The sequence below is a fragment of the Pleurodeles waltl genome, chromosome 12, assembly GCF_031143425.1.
Source record: "Pleurodeles waltl isolate 20211129_DDA chromosome 12, aPleWal1.hap1.20221129, whole genome shotgun sequence".
Lineage (NCBI taxonomy): Eukaryota > Metazoa > Chordata > Amphibia > Caudata > Salamandridae > Pleurodeles > Pleurodeles waltl.
In genome coordinates this window covers 353,446,129-353,472,492 of record NC_090451.1, presented here as the reverse complement: position 1 = coordinate 353,472,492, position 26,364 = coordinate 353,446,129, and the positions used below count along the sequence as shown (strand labels likewise).

Below are 26,364 nucleotides of genomic sequence, written 5' to 3'. Positions count from 1 at the left end.
TGGTGTTGATGGACTTGAGTTCCTCCCTGATCCCCAAATAGTGTTCCTCCTGCAGCTGCTGGGTCTCCTGAAACTTGGCCAGTACCGTTTCCATCGTCTCCTGGGAATGATTGTACACTCCCATGATGTTGGAGAGAGCCTCGTGGTGAGTGGGTTCCCTGAGCCTGTCCTCCCCCTGTCGCACAGCAGTCCTCCCAGTTCCCCTGTTTTCCTGTTCCCCTGTTTTCCTGTTCCTCTGTCCCCTGAACCGTGTGCCCACTGCCACTGCCCCCAGGTCCCTCATGTTCTTGGGTTTGTGGGTGTGCCTGGGTTCCCTGTAGTGGTGGACACACTGCTGCTTGACGTGTCCTGGGGACAGAGGTATGGGCCCGCAGGGTGGGTGCTGTGCTGGTGTTTCCTGAGGGGGGAGGGTCTGTGGTGGCATGTGCCAGTGTGTGGGGAACTGTAGGAAAGTACCATGTTGCCTGGCATGTTACCCCCATATTTCACTGTATATATGTTGTTTTAGTCTATGTGTCACTGGGACCCTGCCAGGCAGGGCCCCAGTGCTCATAAGTATGTGCCCTGTATGTGTTCCCTGTCTGATGCCTAACTGTCTCACTGAGGCTCTGCTAACCAGAACCTCAGTGGTTATGCTCTCTATGGTAATTCACTAGTATATGGTACTGCGGTACCCAGGGTATTGGGGTTCCAGGAGATCCCTATGGGCTGCAGCATTTATTTTGCCACCCATAGGGAGCTCTGACAATTCTTACACAGGCCTGCCAGTGCAGCCTGAGTGAAATAACGTCCACGTTATTTCACAGCCATTCACCGCTGCACTTAAGTAACTTATAAGTCACCTATATGTCTAACCATCACCTGGTGAAGGTTGGGTGCAAAGTTACTTAGTGTGTGGGCACCCTGGCACTAGCCAAGGTGCCCCCACATCATTCAGGGCAAATTCCCGAGACTTTGTGAGTGCGGGGACACCATTACACGCGTTCACTGTACATAGGTCACTACCTATGTACAGCGTCACAATGGTAACTCCGAACATGGGCATGTAACATGTCTAAGATCATGGAATTGTCACCCCAATGCCATTCTGGCATTGGGGGGACAATTCCATGATCCCCCGAGTCTCTAGCACAGAACCCGGGTACTGCCAAACTGCCTTTCCGGGGTCTTCACTGCAGCTGCTGCTGCTCTCAACCCCTCAAACAGGTTTCTGCCCTCCTGGGGTCCAGGCAGCCCTGGCCCAGGAAGGCAGAACAAAGGACTTCTCTCTCTGAGAGAGGGTGTAACACCCTCTCCCTTTGGAAATAGGTGTGAAGGGTGGGGAGGAGTAGCCTCCCCAGCCTCTGGAAATGCTTTGATGGGCACAGATGGTGCCCATCTCTGCATAAGCCAGTCTACACCGGTTCAGGGATCTCCCAGCCCTGCTCTGGCTCGAAACTGGACAAAGGAAAGGGGAGTGACCACTCCCCTGACCTGCACCTCCCAGGGGAGGTGCCCAGAGCTCCTCCAGTGTGTCCCAGACCTCTGTCTTCTTGGAAACAGAGGTGTTTGTGGCACACTGGACTGCTCTGAGTGGCCAGTGCCAGCAGGTGACGTCAGAGGCTCCTTCTGATAGGCTCTTACCTCTCTTGGTAGCCAATCCTCCTTCCTAGGTAGCCAAACCTCCTTTTCGGGGTATTTAGGGTCTCTGCTTTGGAGATCTCACCAGATAACGAATGCAAGAGCTCACCAGAGTTCCTCTGCATCTCCCTCTTCACCTTCTGCCAAAGGATCGACCGCTGACTGCTCAGGACGCCTGCAAAACCGCAACAAAGTAGCAAGACGACTACGAGCAACCTTGTATTGCTTCATCCTGACGGCTTTCTCGACTGTTTCCAGGTGGTGCATGCACTGGGGGTAGCCTGCCTCCTCTCTGCACCAGGAGCTCTGAAGAAATCTCCCGTGGGTCGACGGAATCTTCCCCCTGCAACCGCAGGCAACAAAAGACTGCATCACTGGTCCTCTGGGTTCCCTCTCAGCACGACGAGCGTGGTCCCTGGAAATCAGCAACTCTGTCCAAGTGACTCCCACAGTCCAGTGACTCTTCAGTCCAAGTTTGGTGGAGGTAAGTCCTTGCCTCCCCACGCTAGACTGCATTGCTGGGTACAGCGTGATTTGCAGCTGCTCTGGCTCCTGTGCACTCGTCCAGGATTTCCTTCGTGCACAGCCAAGCCTGGGTCCCCGAAACTGTAACCTGCAGTGCACAACCTTCTGAGTTGTCCTCCGGCGTCATGGGACTCCCTTTTGTGACTTCGGGTGGACTCCGGTTCACTTTTCTTCTAAGTGCCTGTTCAGGTGCTTCTGCGGGTGCTGCCTGCTTCTGTGAGGGCTCCCTGACTTGCTGGGCGCCCCCTCTGTCTCCTCATCCAAGTGGCGACATCCTGGTCCCTCCTGGGCCACAGCAGCATCCAAAAACCCTAACCACGACCCTTGCAGCTAGCAAGGCTTGTTTGAGGTCTTTCTGCGTCGGAACACCTCTGCAAGCTTCTTCACGACGTGGGACATCCATCCTCCAAAGGGGAAGTTCCTAGTCCTCTTCGTTCTTGCAGGTTTGGGGTCCAGTTGTGGCTCGCAGTCAACTTTTGGAGTATATGGTTTGTGTTGCCCCTATACCTATGTGCTCCTATTGCAATCTACTATAGCTTGCATTAATTCCTTTAGCTATTACCTGCATAATTTTGGTTTGTGTACATATATCTTGTGTATATAAGATATCCTCATACTGAGGGTACTCACTGAGATACTTTTGGCATATTGTCATAAAAATAAAGTATCTTTATTTTTAGTACTTCTGTGTATTGTGTTTTCTTATGATATTGTGCATATGACACTAGAGGTATAGTAGGAGCTTTACATGTCTGCTAGTTCAGCCTAAGCTGCTTTGCCATAGCTACCTTCTATCAGCCTAAGCTGCTGGAAACACCTCTTCTACACTAATAAGGGATAACTGGACCTGGCACAAGGTGTAAGTACCTCTGGTACCCACTACAAGCCAGGCCAGCCTCCTACAGGAACCGACTGTACCGAGGTCCCAGATGGGCCGGGCTGGTCATCTAGATCCAGTTGGACAGAGCTGCTGTCATCACTGTGGGCCTGTTCTGTGGGAGGGAGTGGACATGTCTGGAACCTCCCGTCCGGTGACGTTGGGTAGGTGTCCTGGTTGGGTGTAAAGGCATGATTATTGCATCTGTGTGTGCCATTGTGTGCAATGGGTGGGTGACTCTGTACCCCAGAGCTTACATTATTGTCTAGGACCTTGTGTGATATTTGGTTTGGGGATCTGTGTGGGTATCTGTAGTGGACATGCTTTGGTGATGCGTGTCCATGCCTTGTTGTTGCATGCAGGGCTTGGTATTGGGATGTGTGGGTTGTGATAGTGAGGCATATGTGAGGTGTTGGAGTGATGGGGGTGAGGGTGAGGTATGTGATAGCATGCAGGTAGGGTGGGGGATGTAATAGTTAAGATTTGACTTACCAGAGTCCATTCCTCCTGCTACTCCTGCGAGGCCCTCAGGATGCAGAATAGCCAAGACCTGCTCCTCCGATGTTGTCAGTTGTGGGGGAGGAGGTGGGGGACCGCCGCCAGTCCTCTGAACTGCAATCTGGTGTCTTGAGACCACGGAACGCACTTTCCCCGTAGGTTTTTCCACCTCTTCCTGATGTCATCCTGTGTACTTGGGTGCTGTCCCACTACGTTGACCCTTTCTATGATTCTGTCCCATAGCTCCATCTTCCTAGCAATGGATGTGTGCTGCACCTGTGATCCGAATAGCTGTGGCTCTACCCGGATGATTTCCTCCACCATGACCCTGAGCTCCTCCTCAGAGAACCTGGGTTGTCTTTGCGGTGCCGTGGTGTGGGTGATGTGTGAGGTGGTGTGTGTTGTGATGTGTGAGGGGATGTTTGTGTGTGTTGTCTGAGGTGCATGGATGTTGTGTGAGTGATGGTGTTGTGTGCCTGTGGATGCTAGTGTTGTTTCTGGTGGTGTCTCTCTCTGGCCTTCTTTCTCGATTTTTTTCGTAGGGGTTTGTGGGTGATGTGGGTGTGTGTTTTATATTGTATTGGGTGTGTGGGAGTGGTGTGTGTATGTGTATCAGGTGTGTGTATTTCGAATTGTCCAATGTGGTTGTGTTTTGTATATGTGTGTGCATTTTGAGCGCTGCGGTGTGTACCACCAATGGTTTACCGCAGTTGAAAGACTGCTGCGTGGATTTGTGGGTCGTGATAGTGTGAGCGTATTCCTGTTGGCGTGACGGTGTCGGTTTTGTTATCCCCAGTTTATTACTGACCTTTTGTGTGGCGGACTTGTGTGGGTCTCTGGATTTTGGCAGATTCCGAGCTGTGGGACGTAATAGCTGTAGCGGAATTCCGCCGCCGCAGTGGTGTGTTGGCGGTTATCTGCACGGCAGTAAGCGGGATTTACCGCCAATGTTGCAATGAGGGCCTATGCATTTTACAGAAATGGGTCTATGACAATTTGAATCCCTTCAGAAATATTATTATTAGATGGATGGTTTAGATATATAGATGATATTTTGTTGATTTGGAAAGGAGATATGACCACCCTGGCAGGTTTTCACCAATGGTTAAACCAATGTACACTAGATTTTAAGTTTATGATGCATTGTGATGTTAAGAAAATTAATTTCTTAGAATTATGGATTAAATCTAATGAAGGGTTCTTAAAAGTGAGTTTATATAAAAACCTACTGACCGCAACACTGTTACATTTTTCTAGTGACCTAGAAACATTGAAAGAAAATTTCCCATATGGTCAGTTTCTCCATATTCGAAGGAACTGCACTAAGAAAGATGATTACTTTGAAAATGCAACTGATTTGGTGAATAAACTAGTGAGAGGAAGCTACCCTAAAAAAACTAGTAAAAGCAGCATCCAAAAGAGCGTGGTTTACACCTAGAGAAACATTATTGACTCCCAGACAACGCACAAAAGATAATTCCCTAACTTGTATCATTACATATTGGCCCTCATTACAACCCTGGCGGATGGTGGAAAAAGGACGGTAAGACCGCAAACAGGCCGGCGGTCATTACCGCCCCGTTATGACATTGACAGTCTGGCATATGCCAAACCACCAATGTCCTGCACCGCCTGCCACGGTGGTAACGACCTCCAGGCTGGAGACAACGGTCTCCAGCCCGGCGGCCATCACTAGACTGCCAGCGGTATCAGGACCCCGCATACCGCCATGGATTTCGTGGGTTTTTGAACTGCCACAAAATCCATGGCAGTATGTACCATCAGTGCCAGGGAATTTGTTCGCTGGCACTGATTGGGGTCTCCATCTCTCCCTCCCCTGCGTCCTCCCCCAACACCCACGACCCCCCTACTGCCCCCCCAAAGGTAGTAGGACCCCCTCCCCACCCTCACAGAAACCCCAACACATACTCCCCACACCCCACTACACGCACGCTCACACCACTCACACGCGCACATACATACATGTTACATTTCCATTACACACATTACACCCCGCATGCATGCATGCACTCACACAACCCCTCTACACACACACACACACCCATGCACGCACACACCACACAACACCCCCCCACCTTACCTGTTCTGGTGATCCTCCGTGAGGGAACGGGATCCATGGGGGCTGCTCCGCCGCCAGCACCCCGTCAGCAGAACACCACCACGCCGAATACTGGGTTGTATTACGGTGGCCAGTGTTCTGATGACGTGGCGGTGACGGTGGAGCTGCCTCCACTTCACCGCCGACCGGCAGTGCGGCTGCCGGCGGCTCTCCGTCCAAAAAAGGGCTAAGGGTTGCCAGCAGTCCTAATATGGTTGGCGGAAGACAGCCAACACTGGTGGTCTTCGTCCCGGCGGAACCTCTGCGGTCTTGAGTATAGACCACCGAGGTTGAAATGAGGGCCATTGTCCCAAATCGAACATAATAAGATCTATTATTGAAAGAAACTGGCAAATTTTAAGCAGATTAGATATTGAGAAACCATTGTTTGCTTTTAAAAGAGTACGGAATTTCCGTGAACATTGGGTTAAAGCAGCCTACCAGGTAGAAAAGAGAAAAGATCTTAGAACAATGTTCCAGCTTCCTCCCTTACAGGGCCATGATAAATGCAAAACTTGCATGGCATGTCGATTTACAAATGAAACAATGTTGAATTGACACATACATTACGAAACATGCTTTTCTAATTGTAAAACCAAAAATTTGATTTATTGTATTAAATGTCCATGCAAGTTAATATACATTGGACAAACATCACAGCCGGTAAAAACCAGAATCCTGCAACACAGATCAAGAATTAAATGCACAATAAGAGGGGTGCCATTGCTGGAACATTACAGTGAACCTAAACATAATCCAGATGATATCTGGTGGACAGTACTTCAAATAGTACATGCCAAATGAGATGGACAATCTATACCTACAAGTCTGGCCATAATGGAGGCCAGATTAATTGAAAAATATGGAACAGCGGGACATGGTCTAAGTGATCTGGATGAAATGTGGGCTTTGATTTAGAGTGAAATTGTTCATCAATTTAATATCTATTGGTCCTGATAATGCTTAATTGTATTTTGCATTTAATATATTGCAAATGCCTCTTATGATGTATTTCAAGAACTTTAGTTGGAACAATGCCCTATATTTGTATGATAATTATAAGAACATATATGTACAAATAAGATGCGTTTTTGAGAGTATATGTTTTTTCGAGAATATAAGGTTGGAAGGGATTGGTGGTGTAAAATTCAATAATATTAATAATATTCATAATGTAAAAGGATTGGAAGACACAAGACAATAGGATTTTTGGGGTTGGAGGCCGCGTTTAGAAGGATCATGGTTCCCAAATCAATGCACAAAGAAAATGGAGACCTTATTCATTTGTTGTAGAAAAAGGAGATTTTTTTCCTCTAAGATGGTAGCCAAAAAAAAAAGGCCAGGAAATGTATTGAAAAGTAATGAAGCTCATGAGAGGGCCCTGTGTGTTTATACCCTTCAGAAAGACGGCAAGCGGTCCAAGATGGGACGCGTTTTTGTAAAAGGAGCATAAATGTTAGCATGCATGTTTTATGATAAGTAATTCATTTCATTTCCACTTACCTGGATGGATGATTAAAGATAGCAGCAGTATTTGTGATAGGCTCTCGTAAATAAAACCTATTTCAAAATGGTGGATCCGGGTGGAATGCATAATCTTAATCAAAATGGCCACCACGTTAGATGGAGAGAGGATATTTTCACCTTTCCTAAGATGGCCGTCACCCGTAGTACACCACAGAATCGTGACCATACTTCGACATACAGGAAAACCACTCAAAGGTGTTTTGAACTCGTACTTGAAGGGTCGGAGGTTTTCCATGGAGACTAGAAACACTTGACATACTGATGCGTTTAAGCAGATCCGTTGAACTCGTACTTGAAGGGTCGGAGGTTTTCCATGGAGGCAAGAAACACTTGACATACTGATGCGTTTAAGCAGATCCGTGACGTGATGCTTGGTAGAGATGAAAGTAAGTCGTGACGAACACGGACACTTTAGTTTTTTAGCTTATGCTGAGCAACCTTCAAACGGTATTTTGTATTTGTTTTTGTCCTTTAGGAAATAAGTGTTTTCGGTCGAGTCTGACTAAAAACGACTGATCTCTGTGTCATTTTTCTAAAACTGGGATGTAAGATGCGATAGCACTATAACCGGTTTTTACATGGAATGTAATTCCCGCACAAAAGATCAGGCACCCAAGTGGCTTCCAGATTTACTAACCCACTTAGTTGAGCATGAGAATCACAAAGTTACAAATAAGGTTAGCCTGTGGTTACACTAATCTGGGTTTTTTAATCTTAATAGAATTTCCATGGTGGATGTTTCTAATGGTTTAGAGTTATTTGTATGTTTTTTTGTTTTTTTTTGTATTCACTACGTACCTTTCTCTCTGCTAGTCCTGATGAGGCCCGTACTTAAGTGGGCCGAAACGCATCAACCTTTTGTATGTTAAGCAAATTTGTTAGGAAATTACACATGTCCTATAAGGATCGTTGAACACATCTTTCTTTACATGTGGATGAAAGTAAGGAGGATATAAAGATGTGCAAGGTGATGCAACCATCTCTTTGCTGTGGATTTAGGAAACAAATACTGGCGATAACCACACTGTTTGGAACTAATGAGGAGAGGATTGAAGGACTACATGTTTTATTAACTTCATTTTTTCATTTGTTTGTTCGTAATTTTATGTATGTATAATGTTTGTTTTGTACAATTTAGAGGATATTCTTATTTTTGAATGAAATGTAATGAATTAATCCCATGTATTTAAATTGCAACCTCAATGACTGATTTATAGTTTCATTTTCTGATATTAAGAAATTTCTTTTTCCCTACTTTTTACCATTTGTTTTGAGTTCAATTTCTACCCAGGCATAGTAGGGTTAATTGGGTAGACCCTTTCATTTTTGGGTCAGTAGACCATATGTTGGCAGACAACCTGGAACCACTGCTTATCTACTCATATCGGGACTTTGAAAATGGTCCCACTTGGGTTTATCCCTGTGGAGGGGTGGGGGTGTGCTGGCGGTCCGCATGGTAACCTTGCCACGCTACAACTATGTTCTTGGAATGCTGCACCTACAGGTCCCCATCCTTTTGTTGCGAGCAGTGGACAAATGCATACGCCCCTTCGTGTGGGGGTCATTGTGCCCTCTATCCATCATAGCTTGTCGTGGTCTGGAACTACCCTCTGTAGAGCATTATGCACTGGCTCTTCACCTTTCCCAGCTCGTCTATCTGCTCCCTTGGACACCGGAACCACCGATATGGGTATCAACCAAATGCACACTGTTTAAGAGCTCCCAGGGACTTAATTTGCTTCGCGGCGCTGGGGATATCATGATCTGTCCCGCCAACCCAATGAAAGAGGCCATGTTGAAATCTTGGTGTCGGGCTCATCACCTTCTAGCAGTGGATCAACTATCATGCGCCAATCTGGGTTAATGCCAGTTTGCTAATCGGAGCTGAGACAGTGGACTGAGAGGGATGGCGATTGGTAAGCATTTTACATATAGGCCAGCTTTTGGTTAATGGGGGTCTTAAGCCCTTTATGTCCCTCCAAAACAAATTTGGCCTCTCAAGACAATAATTGTGTCAATACCTACAGCTACAGCACTGTTTTAACCGCCGCATGGGTGTTCGCCCGAGGAATCTCCAGCCTTCTCCTTTACTTTCCTACCTCAAGTCCTGGGGTAATCCCGGGAAGTAATGTCAGGCATCTACAACCTGATGAACCGCCACTTATTCGCCCTACCCCTCATAACCACCCTCCGAATGAAATGGCAGTATGAAGGTGAAATATGAGATGGGAGACTAGGCTGATTTATTAGAGGCACAAGAAAGTGGTGCACAGGAGGCTCGGATGAAATTCTGCAGTTTTAAGACTCTACATGAATGATGCTGGACACCTCAGAAACTTAGGGCTGCAGGACTCCTGTCACATGTGAACTGCTGGTGTTGCCTTCATCCACACTGTGACCTGCTCCACATCCAATGTGACTGCCCCTCCAAACAATCTTACTGGGACGCCGTGGGAAACAAGAGGTCATAACAATCCCATCCTCTCTTTCCCGGCCCCTGATCACCCTGCACGACACAGGTGAGATGCAAGACCTCTCTCTCACCCGCAAACTTGCCTATTACACACAGCACTGGGCACAGCTAAATTGTGCATCCTCCGACACTGACATGCAACCATGCCCCCCTCTCATGATGAATGGCTTATGGCACTGTATCAAACAGCCTCCCACGAACAAGGTATATACAGTCTGCAGGACAGTAGGTGGTCTTTCTCCAAACCTGTGCCCATTTCCTTCATAACACTGAGCGTTACTCGCAGCCAACTCAGTCCCCTTGGCATTCTCCTAGACCTTATCAGGCCTTTCCAATCTACTTTGTACCTTCCTTCCTTCAAGGTTGCATCCATATACATTAGGGCATTCATATATGGCCACACACTGCCACCCCCTCCCCTCTGTTTGCCCTTTCTTGCTTACTTCTCTCTCCTTTCCCCTTTCCTCCTTCCTCCACTCTTCCTCTGTCCCTTTCCTTTTTCACCTTCTTTGTACACTCCTCTTCCTAGCATTGGATGCGAGCACCTTTTGATGGGTCATGCCTTCCGCCTTACCCCCTTCCTCAGCATTGTTACTGTCACATCCCTAGTTCCCTACCCTACACCCTAGGACGCACATAGGTCTGTACCCATTACAACAGCGTAGGGGTTTCTCTTATGAGGTACGGACTTCATGCCGGCCCTCCACTTTAACCCCACCTTGAGTCAGAATTTCAGTGATGCAATGGAATATAGACTTCTTCAACTGATACCCGCTTTTGACCCCAGATACTGTTGTTGTACCGTATGACACTGTATCTGTCTATTGATATCTCTGGTTGTTGATGTAATAGAGGGTTTATTTTTCATCATTGTTTCTGTATTGTGATGCGTCAGATAATCATTAAAGAACCGCAAAAAAAAGGACTGCACTCTATATCAAAAGTATATAGTAGATGCAGATTTGAATGTGGCAACCAGCATGATGACTGAGTGCCTGCTTACGTTACATATTTTTTCATGCATTCCAAAGGCAACACTTCCCGGAAGGCAAAATGATAAAAGAAATAGCCAACAGAAAGAGGTGAGAACATAACTCTCCTCTGGGTCAGCCTGAACCCACTCTTAAGTAAATTTGAAATAATTGGTGGTAATAAGTTATACACACAGCTTTACTGTCAAGTCAGACCCAAAGAAGCATTTGTAATACCAATAGGTGAGGCTTTAACGCACTTACTGCCCTAACTTGGAAATGTGGTAAGTGAAAGCATTTCATTTCAAAATGAGAAAAGTGGGCCACAATCGTGCAGTCCTTGCAGTATCTAAGAGCAACAGTTTGCAGACTACACCCAAGATCTTTCCCTTGTTCTTTGATCCTGGGGTAAAATGTAAAAAACATAGACATTGAAGATGAGGTGCGTACTGTAGTTGTTCATGGGGAATGCATCATTTCAGCTCTTATGGGACAGGAATGTCTCCTGCATGATGTACAGTCATGGTCACTGCCAGGATTGCCCAACTGTGAGTATCTGATATTCCAAACTTGAATTTTTTGAACCATCCTCATAATAATGTATCATGGGCATGAAGACTCAGGCTTGTCTTGGACAAGAATCTTGTCTTGGACTTGCCCTGGACCTTTAGGGGCACACCAAGCATTCCCTTGGTAGTTGCAGAGAACGACTATCCCTGTCACAGGTTCATGTTTGTAGCACAGTAGTAGCAACATATTGTGTTTTGGAGAGACCATAGTGTCCTTCGACCTCCTGGTCAGCGTCTGTTGGCCTCCTCTGTGCAGCTCCATCTGTTTGCTGTTGCTGCTGCCTCAGGCAAACTGAGAGGCTGCCTGACTCTCAATTCAAGGCCCACCTCCACCCACAGGCTCCTGCCTGCTTCTCATCCCTGGTGGCCTAGTGGCCATCTGTATGTAAATATCTTCTGTTTCCCTTCACTCCTGCTTTACTTCTGTTTTTTTACCACTGTTTATTTTACTGTCTTTTTATTCCATTTTGCTTTTCTTTCTTTCCTTCTTGTCTCTTTCTCTCTCCCTTCATTCTCCCAGTGTTTTCCCGCGGTGCTGCTGCCCCTGTAGCTCCCCCTCCCCACAAATCGCTTTTCCCGCCTGTAGGAAGTTGGCCTGATGTGTGGTGAGCACCTATGTTGTTATCACCTTATACCAGGTCCAAGTAATTAATGAAGTGTAGGCAGTGTCTAGGAAGCCAGGGCTCTCTAGAGGTAGCTGTGGATGAGCAGCAAGACTTACATAGGAGACATGCAAATCTTATGCAATAGAACTATATTCACACAGCACTTACACACATGAAAGAATTCCCTAACTGGAGGTAACTAAACATGCTATTATATTATATACACATTAGCAATTAGTAAATAGCACTGACAGCAATAGGCACTGGTAAAAGCAATAGCAAATAGTGGGGCCCTAGGGGAGGGTCAATCCATATACTAAAAAAATAGAATGTGAAAGGCAGTCCCCCACCCAAGGAAGTGGAATCAGTAGAGGGGAGCTGGAGAAACTAGGAACCCTAAGAGATGAGTACCAGAGTGACCCCCAGCGACCAGGAGAGCAGAGGTAAGTACTTGGTTTTCCCCAAAACTAACAGGAGGTTTTTTCAAAAGGATTATGCAAGACCCAACCAAGACTGGAAGAACCTAAAGGTGGATACTGACAGAAGAGAACCTGCAATGGAAGGGGACCAAGTCCAGTTCAAGTTGGAGTGTCAGGAGCCACTACCCACCCTCCTGTGGATGCAGGACCAGGTCAACGGTGGACGAAGAAGGTCAGCAGTGCAGCACAGGAGCCGAAGAGGACTCCCAGAATTGATGCAGGTGATGTCCCACGTCTGCGGTTGAGATGCAGTTGGTCAGTGGTGTTGGAAAAACATCAACAAGCCTTGGCAAATGCAAGAGTCGGAGAAGAAGGTTTTGCAAGGCAGAAGCGAACCAGCAAGGTCCAGGGGTTTCTGCCCAAGGAGGGGATCTCGGGTACCCTTGCAGCTGGGAGAGCCACAAGAAGAGGAGACAGTCTGCACAGGCAACCCACTGGCAGCAGGCACAGGAGTCGCGGTGAGGCCCACTCAGCACACCTGAAGAGGAGTCCCACATCACTGGAGCAGCAGGCAGAAGACTGTGCTTTGCAGGAAGGAGTGCGGGGAGCGGGGCTACACGGACCCTGAAGATCCCTTGGAGGAGGAACAAACACACCTCGGTAGCTGGAAGAGTTGCAGTGCACAGGGGTACTGTCCTGCGAGGAGAGGCAAGGGCTTACCGTCTCCCAAGTTGGACAGCTGGTAGAAAGGACCAAGTAGACCACTCTAGGCTACCACCTGTGATGCAGGATCCACGCAGCTCCAGAGGAGAGAAGATACACGCAGCCGGTTGTCGTTTGAGTTTGTGCCTGCAGATGCAGGGGAGTGACTCCTTCACTTTAAGGGAGATTCCTTCTTACTTGCTGTGTAGGCTGAGCCCCAGAAGACTGGTAGGAGCAATGCTGGGGGTGCTCTAAGGAGCCCACAGAGTGCATGGACTCATACAACCAATACTGGCAACAGTATTGGGGTATGATTTCGACATGTTTGATAGCAAACATGCCCAGGTTCGGAGTTACCATTATGTAGCTGTGTCCAGTACATGGGTAAAACAGCTTCCCCGCACTTACGAAGACCAAAGAAATGGATCTGGAGTTCGTAGGAGGACCTCTGTTCATGAAGGGGTGCCCTCACACAGAGGTACATGCACCCTGCCCTCTGGGCTAGGAGGACCTGCCATAGGGGTGACTTATAGTGACTGCAGAAACATTTTGCATGGGCTCCCATGGGTGGCACAATACATGCTGCAGCCCAGGAGGAACCCCTGCTGCCCCAATGCCCTGGGCACCTAAGTACCATATACTAGAAACTTATATGGGGGCACCAGTATGCCAATTGTGGGTTGTGCAAAGTCCTAAGCTGCCAAATTAAGAGGGAGAGAGCACAAACACTAGGGTCCTGGTTAGCAGGATCCTAGTGAAAACAGTCCAAGCATACTGAAAGCAGGCAAAAAGTGGGGGTAACCATGCCAAAAAGAGGGTACTTTGCTACAAGAGGTCTTTGATGCAGCAACACCATCACATAGATATTGTGGAGCCACATTCCATCCAACTCAACTGCAAGGCATTACTGCCTTCTGTCAAGAGCAGCTCTCTCCAGGTCCTGTTGCACAGGACCACTATCTGGTACTGCAATGTGCAGGATGGCATGGGGCCGTGTGCCCTCTGTCTAGAGGCCCTGAGACTCTGGAATGGTTCAGCTCTATAGGTTTCAACTTGCTGATCACGAGTGGCATTGCAAGGTATCTTCACCCAGTAAGCAAACCCCAAGTAGACTATTTTGCTGCTATCTCTAACCACTCCATATCTGTCATTCTGTACTCTAGAGATTCCTTGTCTGGGTTTTCTAGGCTACGAGTTCTACCTTCGATGTGGTTTTGGTGTCCTATGCATATACCACGGCTGCTGATGCTGCAGATTGTGAAGAAAAGTGGGGTGGGGTTAAACAGAGCTGATTCGGGTGGACCTGTATTGGGCCAGGGCTGCCTTCTACTTCAGACTGCTGACCTGCAGCATATTTCCTTCTCTTCAGCTTTTTTTTTCTGAGGATCTGCTGTCCCAACAACAGGGTAGAGTACTACACTCAAACCTTCACAATGTACATCTCCAAATCTGAAGATTGGGCAGGACTAACTGAAAGTTTTTCATTGTCTTTCAGGAGTGGTGGATGTTCTTTTGGCTGTTTCCCCCATTTCAAAAATGAATTTACTCAGGCTGTTGGGCTTGTCACCTCGTGTTTGTTCAAAGCAGGATGACCCTCTACAAGCTAAGTTGCCTAATGTCCTTTTGTGTTCTCTTCGCTGTGGTCACCATTAAAGATACTTATCGGCCCTTTCAGGCTTTCTTCACATACCTCTTTATTCAAACTAACTGTCCCTAAAAAGGCATTTTACTCCTTTCCCCTTCCCCTTCATTATGCCTTAGTGGGACCACAACTTATTTCTGACATTCTTGATGTGTGGTCATTTAAAAACCTCTTCATAATAGTACTGTGAGACTGCTTATTCTGAAGTCTATATTTCACAGTGCAATCACTACTCCTTCATGTTGCTTCAGTGAGTTACAAGGTTTGTCACTTCATCATCCATATACTGCCTTCTTCCTTGAAATGCTGGTTCCTAGAAAACATGCATTCTTTCTCCAAAACATAAAGCGAGCTTTCAATGTCAGGAAGACATCATGTTTTTGCTTTCTTTTCTCTGCACCTACTATCGGAGAAGGAGAGAAGGCTACACCGGTTAGATCTTTTGGATTGGATTAAGTACAGGGTAGGTGATCAGCTGTTTGTTGGGTGCACTACTGCAAAGAAAGGAAGAGCAAACTAGAAATGGACCTTATTCAATGGCATGTCCAGATCACCAAACTGTAGTATGCCTTGACCAAATAGGAATCACTTGAGGGTTATAGGTTTCATTCCACAGGGGCTAAAGCAGTGACCACTGTGCCAGCTAGGAGTGTTCCAGTTTTGGACATCTGCCAGTCAGCCACATGGATATCTAGCCAAATTCTAACCAGGCATTCCAGAATTGATTACCTCAGCTGTGGGGTTGGGGGCAGTGTTTGGAGGGGTTAGGGAGCAGGTGTAGGAAGTTTGCCTGCTCGGTTCTGCAGGACTTTCTGCTGTAAAGTTCACTTCGCTCCTCGGACCCAGGTACTGGGCATGAAAGGGGTCACTGATTTGCCATTGATTCTTAAGATGAGGAAGTTATGGTTAGAATTGTCAGTCAGAAGAATAACTTACGTAACTACTGTAATGCTTTTTCTGGTGGATACTCTGTCTAACAGCAGAATTCCTCACTACTTGTGTGTGTTATACTGTGAACTTTCAGAAGTAATCAAGTTCATTTTTACACCCTGCCCGTTCATTCAGTCTGTCAGCCACATTCCATTTCTGAAGTGTGAAAAAGAACAATGAATAAACCAACATCAGTGCACCAGGTTCCTGTCTATATGCATCTCTGTCTTATTTCTGGATGCAGGGACGGGGAACACTGATGCCACTTGCCGGTGAACAAAAGGTAGTGCAAGAGTTTTTGGACTCAGTCTGGCACCTGTGCATGTGCACCAGGTGAGGAATCTGCATTAGAATATCAACAAGAAAATGTATTAACAAAGGGAAGTAACTTATTCATCTCTGTTATATCACCTAATTTCATTTATTTGGTTCCATTTCTCTAATTTCTAAACAACCATAATGCTACTCATAACAAGAGAGCATCTTCGCAGACCATAATAAATGCCTGGTAATTGGGTAATACTATTGTTGATTCAGCTCTTTTGGATGTATTTAAAGGCAACATTTATGATATGGCTCTTAATCTTCTGAACAGTTTCAATCCTAACTTGAGCATCTACAAAACACATAAGTGAATATACATTTTATTGTTTGATTAAGTAAAATCTTTGCATTACCAAAACATATGACAGATTGCTGTAATTGCTGACAATGTGCAAGCACTTCTAATAATTAGGCTTTATTGTTTTGACTTAAACCCCGAATAACTGATAAAATCCCCATCGAAAGGGGAACAGTCCTCATCAGTGTAAGCATTTGCACATCCTCAATTTAAAATGCCATTTAAAAAAAGAAAAGTGAATGAGAATGTGGCATTTTGTTCTGCAAAGGGTCAACACAATACGAATTTGTCATACACGGCAACAACAAGAAAAACTTGAAAAACGGGTTTAAGATTAAACTGCTTGAAGTTTGTTTTTTATGGATATCACTGAAATGTTTCTTTTTAATTTCTGTTTATTTCCATTTTGTGAATTTGGATGTGAGGTAGAGGGTAAAGAGGCGTGCTTTCAAGTTTAATCTGATTATTTTATACACTATAGAGAATCTGAGAGTATTAAAATCCTATTTCATCTTTGCTGTATAACAGCTTTTATTTATGTTTACCAGTATATAACACTGTGATGCCTATTTTAATGCATTGCTTACTAATGACCTCCTCATTTTTGTATCTTTTCATGTTCCAGATAGTCTGAGCTCCATTAGAGGTATCTAATACGATAGGCAGACTTAAGAAAACAGTATAAAAATCCCAACAACTCCCACCACTACCCCCACCCCCTGCACACAACACTTGGACATTATCTGGTCGAGTCCAAGCTTCCTTTTGGGGTCTCATCCTCACCTTCATCTATCTTGCTGAGTTATTTTAGTGGTGCTCTACATAGCCATCAACATCTGCATGGAGGTGAGGCAAATCAGGAGGGGGGGGACCAGGTCTTCTCAAATTGTTCATTGTCCTCCCTCAGATCATATGTCAGCTTTTACACTGACCTCTTGTTTTTTTGTCTCAAATATTTTATTGGCACTTCAAGAAAAATGTAAATATTCCAGTGAGGTGTACTGCTCTAAAACACAAGCTGGCAACGCGAGAAAAGCCAGCTAGATACAGGTTCAGGAAGGTATAGTAATCTGCCAACACATAGGCTCCAGCTACATCACCCCTTACTCTCAAACTCATGTACACCTATCCCCCCCAAGTTTCCTTCTTCCTGTGGAGGTTAAAGCAGACCCTCACTGCCCAACATCATTGAATTGTTTCTTGTGCATTCACCTATATTATGCCCTCTTCTATTTACTCTCCAATGGTTGTTACTATGGTGGCTCTCTGTCACCAACTCATTGAAAGAGGCCCAAAGCATTCCACAGTGGAAGAAGAGTGGTATTTGCTGCCCCTCCTGCAAGGCGCAAAAATAGCTGTTTCAATTTGGCCTCAAAACACATTCATATTCCTTGCATATTGCTTACCAATTGGTCCATGGCCATCACAGATAACAAACTACAATACCACTACCTGTGTGCTGGCCATTCATTTGTTTTCCATTTGTACACTATCGCCAGTTTTGCCACCCCAAGGCGATGGAGGCAGATGTGCCAGGTGAACACTCTTAAAGCCCACTTCTGTCGTCAGGATTGGGAATGTTACATCTTTCTGGAGCAACTTCCCACTTCTCCCTACAATGTACAGATCTTCTGGCAGTCCCACCAGGTATGGAGTGGTGTTGTCAGAGCTCCACATCCCATCCAGCAACAGGGGGAGGCATTAAGGCACATGCAGTGTAGTTTGTGGGGAGGTACTGTCCCTATTTCATCTTTTGCCAATATTCTGTGACTGGTTTGTGAAATGGCTCTTAAGAATCTTGGTCAATATGTACTATTACTGTTTTTCCCGTAGGCACTGAATGGGTAAAACCATTTGATGCATCAACCCCTTTTGCTCCCAAATCATTATTGCTAGCAGGTCAACTGGCAAGCAATCTATACTTTAAATACTGTGTGGAAGATGTAGTGACAGGAACCTGTGAAAAGTGTGTTTTCACTATGTGCATAAGACAGCGGTAAAGCTTAGCACAAGACTTTCCACACTCACCAAGGCAGCAAAACATGGTCCATTGTCATCTGTGAAACCTTCAGTTAATCCTGGGATTTTACCCAGTTGTACTTTACTGCTTAGGCCATGCTTAAACTGTTAATAGCAAAATTTCAAGTCCAGGGATGCAATGTGATGGGAAAAAGTAAGGACTGAATTAAAGTGTGTCTCTTAACTAGTTAACTCTTGGCAGGTATGAATGGCCACACAACAGCAGCACGGCTTTCATGCAATCAGGCAAAAAGCACAGAAAAGAAGTAGCAATAATGCTGAAATTATTAGGTTGCTCGTGTTTGAGAATGCAGGGCTACAAATTAAACTGGTGTAATTCTTAATTTTTCTAAAAGGTACATTTATGTTGGCAGGGTAGACCACCTCTACAGTGTGTTGCAGTATTCAATATGGACTAGGAGAATGGCCCCCAACTGTTCCCAGGACATTTTGTTTTAAAAAACAATTTGAATATAACATGTTAATACTTTCAAAATCCATTAATAGTCTTGTAAACCACAACTAGTCCAGATAGAGTGAGTGTGAGAGGAAATTAGGTGAAACTCCAATATACTCACCTTTTGTGTTTATCACAGTGTACCATATGGACATTAGACGAACGGCCATGGGAAGACACGTCATATCCTGAAGTGCATCTTTTTTAAATTAAATATGTGCATTTTAACAGTCTCTTCAAACAATGCAACATGTTTTGTAATCACTTGAAATGTTTACTTTGAGGTTAGGCAGCTAAATAAATACTGATAACCACTCATTTAAAAAAGGATGGAAAACGCAACCTAAATCCACAAAAAAATAAAAAAGTAAAGGCTACTAAATAGTAGACCAGGCAGGCTTAGCGGTGTCTTAACGCAGGCTCCCGAATCCCCTCCGGCGCGGGGGCCCCTGATCTCCAGGGGCCCCCCTCAGCACAGTATCTGGGGAAGGGGTGCCTCCATGTTCTTTGCGTGGGCTCCAGCTACGTTCTGCCACTGAGGTTTAGTTATTTTCAGCATAAAAAATTCTCACAACATGAAACCTTTACTGTATTCAGATTTTCTAAACAACACTGATCATTCAGAAGCACTATGGTCCACCTGGTCCACACAAACAAAAACTGAAATTCCCACCATCTTCTCAGGACGTGGATAAACTCTTGTGAAGCTGTCGATAATGTGAATTTACCATTATTAAAGTAGAATGAAAAAAGGACGCTGTGTCTGTATCCTAACTGTACAAAAGCTAAGCTTTAATATACTTCTGACGATAATGTCTTGAGAAATAGCCCTATTCAAGAGTAAAACAAATATAATTCAGCAGATTGAAGGTTTGAGTTATGGAATCCGCATAAGTGAGTTGTCTCATGCATGCAAAAGCATCCAAGTGTGATGTGAAAGGCAAAAGATGCTCTTGGAAATCCTTATCAGTGTCAAAAAGTGTAAGTGAAAACTATTTTGTCAAATTATTGTTTGAAACCATGATAACGGTTGTTAAAATGTATAGCCTTGCCCATTAAAGCACGCACGCACACGTTTGACTGATATGGCAAATAATTTACCTGCCAGCCGTGAAACAAGTGCCATTTGCTGCTCCGAGTGTTGAAAATGCCACAAAAAGAGGAACCACCCAGGTCGCTGGATAAAGAACCCGATCTCCAAAGGTCTGAAAGAAAAACACCAGACTTTACACTTGCAATGAAATATATACAGCATATGCGATACTTTATTTTCTTGCTTATTGTGTTCTTCGGACTAAAATACTGCAGCACAGCGAACTACAGGCGGCTCCATTATCAAGCCCTTCACCACTCCCGAAGCATTGTACTTGTGCTTTCAGAATTTGAATTTAGAAAGAAAATGAAGCCATATAATACCAAGGAGTAAAACATATTTCTTATTCGTATAAAAAAGTTCTGTCCGATTTTATTACCTTTCAAAACGTGATTTCGTTCCAAACAACTTTATACAAACCGCATTTAAATAGGCTATGTAGTGATGCAAGGAAGTGATTCACAAGAAGAGTAATGCATGCCTAGCACGAGCTTCCAACTGGGAGAGGAAAGGGAAACCAGTAAAACGCATCTATAAAAAAGCAGGACAGAAACAGAGGTCTAACACTGTAGGAAAGTACCCTCTTTTTAGCATGGTTACCCCACTGTTGCCTGATGTCAGTGTGTTTTTACTGTGTTCACTGAGATCCTACTAAGCAGGACCCCAGTGACTATGCTCTCTCCTTTTAAACTTGGTTGCTTAGATCACACACACCCCACATTTGGCATACTGGTGCCCCCTTATAGTCCCTAGTATATGGTACCCAGGGCATTGGGGCACCAGGGGTCCCCCAAGGGCTGCAACATATCTTATGCCACCCATGGGGAGCCCATGCAAAGTGTACCTGCAGGCCTGCCATTGCAGCCTGGGTGAAAGGGTGCATGCACCCTTTTCACTACAGGTCACTTTAAGTTACCCCTATGGTAGGTCCTCCTAGCCCGGAGGGCAGGGTACAGGTACATATGTGTGAGGGTATGGCACCCCTGCATGAGCAGAGGTGCCCTCATGAACTCCAGCTTCATTTGCATGGACTTTATGATTGTGGGGACACCATTTTACACGTTTAGTGGACACAGGTCACTACCTATGTTGAGCTACATAATGGTAACTCTGAACCTAGGCATGTTTGGTATCAATCATGCCAGAATTATACCTCAATACTGTTGCCAGTATTGGAAGTATGATTCCATGTACTCTTTGGGCTCCTCAGAGGACCACAGCATTGCTCCTACCAGCTTTCTGGGGTTTTCCAGGCAGCCCAAACTGCTGCCACACCTCATACAGGTTTCTGCCCTACTGCTGCTTGATAAGCTCAAGCCCAGGAAGGCAGAACAAAGGATTTCCTCTGGAAGAGGAGGTAACACCCTCTCCCTCTGGAAATAGGTGTTAGTGGACTTGGGAGGGTTAGCCTCCCCAAGCCACTGGTATGCTTTAAAGGGCACATTTGGGGTCCTCCTTGCCAAACCAGTCTCTACCAGTGCAGGTACCTCCAGTCCCTGCTCTGGAGTGAAATTAGACAATGGAAAGTGGAGTGACCACTCCCCTGTCCATCACCACCCTAGAGGTGGTGCCCAGAGCTCCTCCAGAAGTTTCCTTGCTTCTGCCATCTTGAATCCAAGGTGTGCAGAGGCCTCTAGGAGCATCTCAGTGGCCATTTCATGCAGGTGATGTCACAGCCACGGCCTGACAGGTGGTCACCTGGCTAGGAAACTAGTGCATCTCTCCAAGTTTACTAAATGAAAGTTCAGATATATCTTACCTGAATTCTTATAAGATCATGCAGAATATTCTGGTAACTATATGAGTCTCTTGGAACACTTAAATAGTAAATTAAAATATATAATTTATTGTACAAAAAATTCTGAGACAATCTCCTTATTAATCTAACCTTAGCATACTATCCCCTAAACAAACAAAACAAGCAATCGCTCCATCATTCAAACAAGACAGTGTACAAATAATACATCTCAACATAAACAGACTTTTATAGTGAGAATTGTTTTTTTTAAATAAAAATAAATGCATAAAGAATAACTATATATATATATTTATATATATATATAACCACAATAACTGTAGACAAAACAAACAATGTATACTAAAGAACTAAATATAGATTATAAACATCTCATCAATTTCATTCTGACTGACGCTGACGGATTTATATAAAAAAAAAAGCTTCCACTCAAAAAGTAATGTTAGGAATTCATAATTATATCTTTCAAATAATCCCACAGATCATTTTTGTTTTTTCAAGAGTCCACTCATTTTTATGGATCTTAGTGTCCGTTAAATTTCATTCTTATCTATATTATAAGACCCAAATTAGATAGTCCCGTGCCAATTGGCAATCCTCTCCTTATATTTCTATACCAAGATGGCAGACCTTTGTAGCTACTAGATGCTGTAGTTCTGTGCCAAGATGACAATCCTTTGTGGCTAACAGTCCCGTGCCTGTCGACAACCTTTTCCCACAATTTCTTTGCCGATTCGTGTTACGGTGGACAAAGAGACTGATTTTTATTCGACAACCACCTTCATCAGGGCAATAATTGCAATGGACTTTCAAAGAAATCTAAATGAAAACATATAAAAACTTTTAATTGTTCCCAGCAAGACTAATAAATTCTTAAATTTGATGAAGCCAGACTAGCTGGTAATATTAAAATTAGACTTAAATACTTTATAAATACATATAAAACATGTGAAGGACACCAAAAAGAGATTGGTGAATTAAAAAACAACTATTTGCCATCACATGCAAGCATCGAGCCCAAAAAGAAAAAATATATATAATGAAATGCCCAAAACGTATAAAATAAAGAAAAAAGAAAAAAATAATAAATCAAAAAAACGTTAAAAAGCATTTTACCCACGTGTCTCAGGCATATAAAGAATTTACTCATACCTACTGGTAAAACAAGGTAAAAATACATGGCTAATTGAGCTGTCCTCTGAGTAGTTAGAAATACCTAGAAAAACTAAAAGACCAAAATGATTGTATATCAGGTGCTTCAGAAATACCCTAGAAAGCGAGCTTTCGACGAGAAAAGTGCTAGAATGGCAAATACTTACTAACCGGAGCCCTTGCCTATTATTAAACCAATGTAAGAAAGAACCATCCTGGATCCACATATCAAATGTTTGCCTCTAAATTACATATGGCACTAGCCTTGTGTTCTAATTACATGATATCCGAGATTAAAGGAATGGCTCAAAACAGTTAAACAACCGTATTCTATACTTGCTATTATAACAAGGAAACTTCTTGTGTTATAGAAAAAGTACAACTGAGAAAAAAAGATGTAGAATTTACGAAAACTTACTACTAGATAATAGTCATTCAATTAATATCTTCTTAAAAGAAAAACAGACAAACTGAAGAAAGATATTCAATATTTTACCTTGGAAAAAACATATCCTTTCCTGGCTGAGAATTACTGTAAACAAGCAGGGTATACTACTTTGGAGAAACAAGATTGGACTTCAAAAAAAGTTGCTATTTTCTCAGATACATCCGATTTAGAAGGAGAAGGTAGTGACATTTTGACTCGTTTGGCAATATATGGAGTCAATCAACCCAAAGTCAAACAGACTCACGTTTGTTAGGCAACAGGAGAAGCAATTTCAGACCCAGAGTTCGGTACAATCGAGGCAACAGATTCTCAAACTCATAACCGACTCCACATTTTCTACAAACAAGACAGAACCAATATTGGTGGGATTAGAAAACATTCCTTTATTCAATTGCAGTTCTAAACCATTAGATGTTTCTGCTCAGAAATCTAGAGGATTATCTTTTGTTCCTAGCACTAACATCAATAAGTTTGAACTGTTTAGAGATCTCTTTGCGTTTTTTAGAAGGATCTGTTTGAAAAAATATTTTGCCTCACATACGTCTATGTCAGAACAGAATAATCCTTTATTCCCAATCTAGACCATCTGGGTCCTGAAGTAGCCATTTTTGAAAAATCTGTCTTTCAGAAATGGAAAACTACGTTAAGATATGTTCACAGTCCCCATTTTAACCTGAATTAGAAAGAACATTTTGCCCTAAGACATCTTAAATATTACAACAATATTACCATTAAACCATGTGACAAAGGAGGTGGCATAGCAATATTTGATGCAATTAATTATGTAAACAAAATGACTGCTATGCTACAATGCTCACAATCCTATAAGAAAGTAACAAAAAATCAAGAGGTTCAAATTAAAAAACGTATATATAACAATAGTAGTTTAACACTACAGCAAGGACTGATTTGCCAAAAAGAATTTGACTAGCTCAACCCAGACCACACACATCTGTGATCTATGGACTTCCTAAAATCCATAAAAATTCTACAGATCCTCCTTTGTGTTCAGTTGTTTCTACCATTGGCTCTGCTGTAGAACCAGTGTCTCAATATGTAGAGACATTTCTTAAACCTTTTGTTACTCTACTACCTGCCTATGTCAAGATAGATTTTCCCTGGTTGTTTTCTCCATATTTGTTCAGAGGCCCTCCATGTTCTTTCTTGCAGTCACCTGGCTAGGTGACCAATCCCCCTTCCAGGGCTATTTACGGTCTCCCTCTTGGGTGGGTCCTCAGATTCGGCTTGCAAGATTCCAACAGGATTCCTCTGCAACCTCTACTTTGACTTCTGGCCACTGGAACTGTAAGTGGACCCTCCGGGAACCGACAATCTGCATCCATGACAAAGACTCTGCTTGCAACATTGGTTCCATGGCTCATTCCAGCTTCTGCAACATTTCCTCGGCTGTGCATCTTCTGAGGGCAGTAAGTCTACAGAATGCACGAGAAGGAATCTCCCTTGGAGTGAAGGAGTCACCCCCAAGCGTCCGCAGGCACCAACTGCAACGACTACCGTCTGCGTGGATCTCCTCTCATCCTGAGCTGCATGGATCCTGCATCACAGGTGGTGGTCTGGAATGGGCTCCTTGGTCCTCTCTGCCAGCTGTCCAACTTTGGTGAAGGTAAGCCCTTGTCACGGTCTGTACATCTCTTACCGCTGTAGGCTGCAGTACTCGGAAGGACGCCTGGTTTCTTACTGGTTCTGGATTGTCCAAGATAAGGGCGACCTCTTCCAGTAGCCATGGTGCCGCTGACTAGCAAATGCCAAGGCAGACCGTACCCTCCAGAAGGAGTCCCAGAGGAAAAATCCAAGTAATGGGAAAAAACGTCTACCACAGTAACTCCTGAGGAAGACGATAAACAATGGAGAAAAAGCAAAACTAGAAGTCAAATCCACAGGGAAAAAATAAGATGAAGCAAGTAGGGTAAACTGGAGACGGGAACGAGGATCACCACCAAGACGGAAGTAATTGCAACGCAAGGAAAGAGGGAACTGCAGTGCTTATATACCTTTAAACAGGAAGTGACAAGCAGGAAGAACGCACAACACCATCTTGGATTGGGAAAAGTAAAGAAACAATGCATGCTGGGAAAGACAACCACAGACAGGAGAAGACAATAGAGCCACCCAGGAAGAAAGAAGACATGAAAAAAGAAGAAAAAAGAAGAAAAGAAAAGGACCCAAGTGAAGGTAAGTGGGAAAAGGAAAATCAGGGAGGCCGCCAGGGGCCGCAGCGTGACCCGGAGCTCAAAATTAGACTCCCGTGTGGTGGTCTGCGGCATCACAGTAGGCCCCTCTCCCCGAGCTTGTCTGGAAACAAAAGAAAAAACTGCGAATTAAGCGGGGGTATGTACTGAATATGCATCCTCCCACGAATAGTCGCTGATGGGATAATCTTTCCAGTGGATCAAGACTTGTAGATGGTTCAGGAACATGTGGGAATCACAGATCTCCTGAACCTCATATTCAGGATGGCCATCCACCGAAAGAAGAGGAGGACATTGGAATTGCCTATGATAAGGATCAGGGACAAAAGGCTTGAGTTGTGAGACATGAACAACTGGATGGACCTTCCACGTCTGAGGTAAACAAAGTCGAACAGCAACTGGACTTAATAAGTGGAGTACCCAAAAAGGTCCATATTAGCGGGGTTTGAATTTGTTCTGAGATAGACGAAAAGGCAGAAATTTGGAAGAAAGGCATACTTTGTCTCCAGGCTGGTAAGATGGTGCAGCTTAACGGCGCCCGTCAGCTACTCTTTTCATATATTGTTTTGAGGCTAAAAGAGTGGTACGAATCATGTCCTGAGTATGGCGGAGAAGCTGAGCAAATGAGGTGACCACAGGAACTGTAGACAGCTCATGAGGTATTGTAGGAAAGGTCTTGGGGTGGAAACCGTAGGTGTAAAAAAAAAGGTGTTGATCCCGTTGCACTATGAACAGTGTTGGTATAGGAAAACTCAGCCAAAGAGAGAAACTCAGACCAGTTGCTTTGTGTGGTGTTACAGTAACAAAGTAAATGCTGTTGGAGTTCCTGATTTAGGTGTTCAGTCTGACCATTAAGTCTGGGCATGAAATCCAGATGAAAGGGCGACATCTATGTGTAATGAGGTACAAAAAGCCTTCCAAAACGTAACACTTATTGGGTCCCCCGATCTGAAATGATTACTTGTGGAAGGCCATGTAGACGGAAAATATCTTGCATGAAAATATGGCTCATTTGTTTAGCAGTAGGCAATTTCTTTAAAGCTGTGAAATGCGCCATCTTGGTAAATGAGTCAACGGTTACCATAATGACATGATTCCCTGAAGAAGATGGAAAAGAACATAACAAATCT

General features: G+C 44.4%; 1 protein-coding gene across 6 annotated transcripts in view; it reads right to left on the bottom strand.

Moving 5' to 3' along the window:
* The window catches only part of SLC7A9 (solute carrier family 7 member 9), a 971,101-nt gene that overhangs the window by 220,282 nt on the left and 724,455 nt on the right, over window positions 1–26,364 (bottom strand). For all 6 annotated transcript variants that reach the window (XM_069216551.1, XM_069216557.1, XM_069216555.1 and 3 more), the window contains one exon: window positions 19,677–19,780. In XM_069216551.1, the coding sequence (XP_069072652.1) occupies window positions 19,677–19,780 (104 nt within the window). The remainder of the gene's footprint in view (window positions 1–19,676; window positions 19,781–26,364) is intronic.